The sequence below is a fragment of the Galendromus occidentalis genome, unplaced genomic scaffold (assembly GCF_000255335.2).
Source record: "Galendromus occidentalis unplaced genomic scaffold, Mocc_1.1 scf7180000075890, whole genome shotgun sequence".
NCBI classification, from domain to species: domain Eukaryota; kingdom Metazoa; phylum Arthropoda; class Arachnida; order Mesostigmata; family Phytoseiidae; genus Galendromus; species Galendromus occidentalis.
In genome coordinates this window covers 8,624-12,313 of record NW_003803880.1, presented here as the reverse complement: position 1 = coordinate 12,313, position 3,690 = coordinate 8,624, and the positions used below count along the sequence as shown (strand labels likewise).

Below are 3,690 nucleotides of genomic sequence, written 5' to 3'. Positions count from 1 at the left end.
AGGGTACTCCATCGACGGGAGCTAATTACATTAGAACTCTGAATTATCTTTTCGTCCGATACGGAAACGTTGAGACCATCGCAATAGAAATCTTCACGCAACTACTCGAATTGCCAAAACTTAACAAGTTCGCAGACAACAAACAGTTGAGGGCGCACCTTGATAAAGTTAATGGGTTCATACTATCTCTCAAAACCATGCAATTGAAATCAATCCACTTTGCTGTGTTTCTTTATCCGATCCTGCTCCGAAAGTTGCCAGACCGACTTGCGCATCGTTTCATAGAGAAAATCGAACCGCAGAAAACAGCCGATGAGGTTGAAGATGTCCTCAGAGAGACAGACCTTGAAACTGTCAAGCTCGCAGAGCTTTTCCAGACGCGATTAGATACGTTGCGAAATTTTCTTAAGAAAGAAACCGAAACAGGAGATCAATACGGTGCAATATTCGGAAAGGTGGCGTGGAGGAGTAGGTCGGAGTCAGGCTTTCGATCAAGAGACGAGTCAGCCCCAGAGTCGAAAGTAAGCAAACCAAAGGAAACCCCTGCCAATCCGCCCTCCTCAAAGTCCAAGTTTGCATGTCCATATTGCAAGGAGCCTCATGTCCCCGCGAAGTGCAAAGCTGAGTTATCAATCGAACTGAAGAAACAAAAGCTCGCGAGAGCCGGCTTCTGCTCGAAGTGTCTCAGAAGCGGGCATTTAGAAGATAAATGTTCCTCACAAATACAGTGCATTAAATGCAAGGGAGACCATCATGGTTCGTTGTGTGCCAACGTGAGGTCAGCAGTTGTCGCTCAGAGCAACCAGGCTGAAACGTTGGCAGCAGTCGGCCACCTAATGCTCCTTGGTCCGGACGGTTCTCAGCGAGTGCGATTCTTGTTGGACAGCGGTGCGAATACAACTTTCATTACAGAAGAGTACGCAGAGCTCCTCAACCTAGAGGTAGTCGGTTCAGACAAATTTCTGTTGCACAGATTCGGAGAGCAAGTCTCACAGTCGAGCGAATGCAGAATCGTTCGGTTCGGAGTTCTGACGAGCGACAATCGAGCGCTGCAGTTCACTGCGCTGGTTGTACCGGAAATATCAAATTTAGAACCGAAGCCGCTGTCCGGGGAGATTCGCGCTCGCCTCCAAAATCCATCCGATCATCCAAAGGGTCCGAGGAAGCTCGGAATTCTATTCAGCTTCAGCGATATGGTTCAAATTATCAAAGGTGGCTTCAAAAAGCTCACGGAGAGCGTGTCCTATCTCGACACAATCTTCGGACAAGTTCCAGTGAGCGAAAACAAGCCTGCCTCCGATTCAGGGGCAGCTTTCCCCGTAAACATTGAAAAGTTTTGGGAACTCGAGCACATCGGAATCCTACCGGAGGAGCACACTGTTGATGGAAAAATCTCGGAGACTTTCATTCAAGACTTTCTAAAAACCGTTGAATTTAAGGACGGAATGTACAGCACGATTCTCAACCTGGACTCAAGAAAACTTGAGTATCTCACAGATAACTTCCCAGCAGCGAAGCAACAAGCTCACAAGCTGCTGAAATCATTGGATCAAAAGCCGAGTCTCCGAGAAGAGTACATCAAACAGATGAATGTGTTTTTCGATTCTGGTTACGCCGAGCCGGTGCCCCTGGGGGAAAAACCTAGGTATTTCATGCCACACTTCCCGGTGGTCAATGAATCCAAGGTATCCTACAAGGTCCGACCGGTATTCAATGCGTCGTCAAAGATGAAAGGTCAACTCTCCCTCAACGATGTCATTCTCGAGGTTCCAAATTTGCTTCCAACTTCTGTCGAAATGTTGTCCAAGTTTAGAGTCCGTGAGATCGCGTTCGTCGGTGATATCACGAAGGCGTACCTCACGATCGGCGTAAAACCGGAGATGAGAAATTTCCAGTGTTTCCTGTGGTCCAGAAACGGAGACGCTTCGAATCTCAAAGTGTACCGCATGAATCGAAACTGTTTTGGCGTCAAGGACGCTCAGTTCAACGTCATCTCAGTTATCCGAATGCATGCAAACAATTTCCAAAACTCCCACCCGGGAGCATCCAAGGCATTGATGGAGGACCTCTACATGGACGACCTCGTAACGGGGGCTGACTCCATTGAAGAAGCGAGGGAAATCCAGTCCGATATCTCCTACATTCTTGGTAAGGCTGCCATGGTAATGCGAAAATGGCGTTTTTCGGAGGAAAGCTGCGATGACAACTCACAGGTCATTCTCGGGTCGCAGATGCCAGAAAAAGTGCTCGGTGTTGTTTGGAACAACGAAACCGACGCTCTGACATTCGATCCCGCAAACTTGATCGAGTTCGTCGCCGCCGCCAAACCAACGAAGCGAACACTGCTGGGTGCGGCCGCAAGGTTGTATGATCCGACAGGCTTCCTTTCACCTTTCGTGATGCAGATAAAATTGTTGATTCAGAAGGTTCATCTCCAAAAACTGGGTCTCGATAAAGCCTTTCAAGGCGAAATTCTCGACGGTTGGAAAAAGTGGTGTGATCAGCTTCCATTCATCAGTAGGTTCCAAATTCCAAGGTGTTTCACGAAGGGATTCAGAGCTGTGAAACTGGAGCTGCACACATTCGCCGACGCGAGCGATTCGGCGTACGCCGCCGTAGTCTATCTCAAGTCGTGGAATCCAAACTCGGATGAGCGCGCTGTCGTGCTCGTAGCTTCGAAGGCTCGAATGACGCCTCTCAAATCTCTAAGCTCTCTAACGATTCCAAAGAAGGAGCTTGTGGCGGCTATGTGTGCGGCGCGGCTGGCAGCATCCATAAAAAAGTTCCTGAATCTAAGTTGTGAGACGTTCTACTGGACGGACTCTATGAATGTCTACTATTGGATCAGAAGAGACTGTCCATTGAAGTATGAGGTGTTCGTTCGGAACAGGCTAATTGAGATTTCCAAGTTGACAAAACCGTTGGAATGGCGGCATGTCCCCGGAGTCGAGAATCCGGCAGACTATCCGTCACGCGGCATGTCAATGGAGAAACTACTCAAGGAACCGTCCTGGCTCAACGGACCCGCTTTTCTAAAATCAGAAATCTATCCCGAAGTCCATTCCACAGAGGTAGAAGTGTTTGTTGCAACGGCAACTCAGGTCGAGGTCAAGGAAAAGAATTCGGTCATTCCAATCGAAAGATACTCCACGCTAAGAAGAGCGATCAGGGTAACGGCGACGATTTTTCGAGCTATAGCGATCTTCCAGCTCCGCTGGTATCAAAAAAATGCCAGGACAAGGAAGTCCAAAGAATTGGCTTCTCAGAAAGTCAAATTGTTCGGCAAAGGTGTTCCGTCAGACTCCATAACGCGCCGGCCGATAACGGCACTCGAGCTCAAATTGGCGAAGCAACCCCTTCACGGGAGGCGCAACAGCGTTGCTTCCGGGAGGTAGCCTTGAGTCGGAGTGTCGCGGAGAGTCAGGCGCTCACTAGCCTTGGTGCGTATTTCGATTCTGCCGACTTGTTACGTCTGGGGGGAAGATTGGAGAACTTCGAGGGAGATGAGGCGTTGAAACACCCAATCGTGCTGTCGGAAGACTGGTTCACGACGCTGGTGATACGAGATCTCCACGAAAACCAACTTTCTCACCTTCGTACTGACATGGTTCTGGCGAATCTCCGACAGGAATTTTGGATTCTCCAAGCTAGGCGCCAGGTCAAAAAAGTAATCGGTCGTTGCGTGAGATG

At 49.0% G+C, this 3,690-nt stretch overlaps 1 protein-coding gene across 1 annotated transcript; it reads left to right on the top strand.

The window, feature by feature from the left end:
* Positions 1-197: 197 nt before the first annotated feature.
* Positions 198-3,395, top strand: LOC100899346 (uncharacterized). The gene has a single exon (XM_003738322.1). The coding sequence runs from the start codon at positions 198-200 to the stop codon at positions 3,393-3,395; it is 3,198 nt and encodes a 1,065-aa protein (XP_003738370.1).
* The last annotated feature ends 295 nt before the right edge of the window (positions 3,396-3,690 follow it).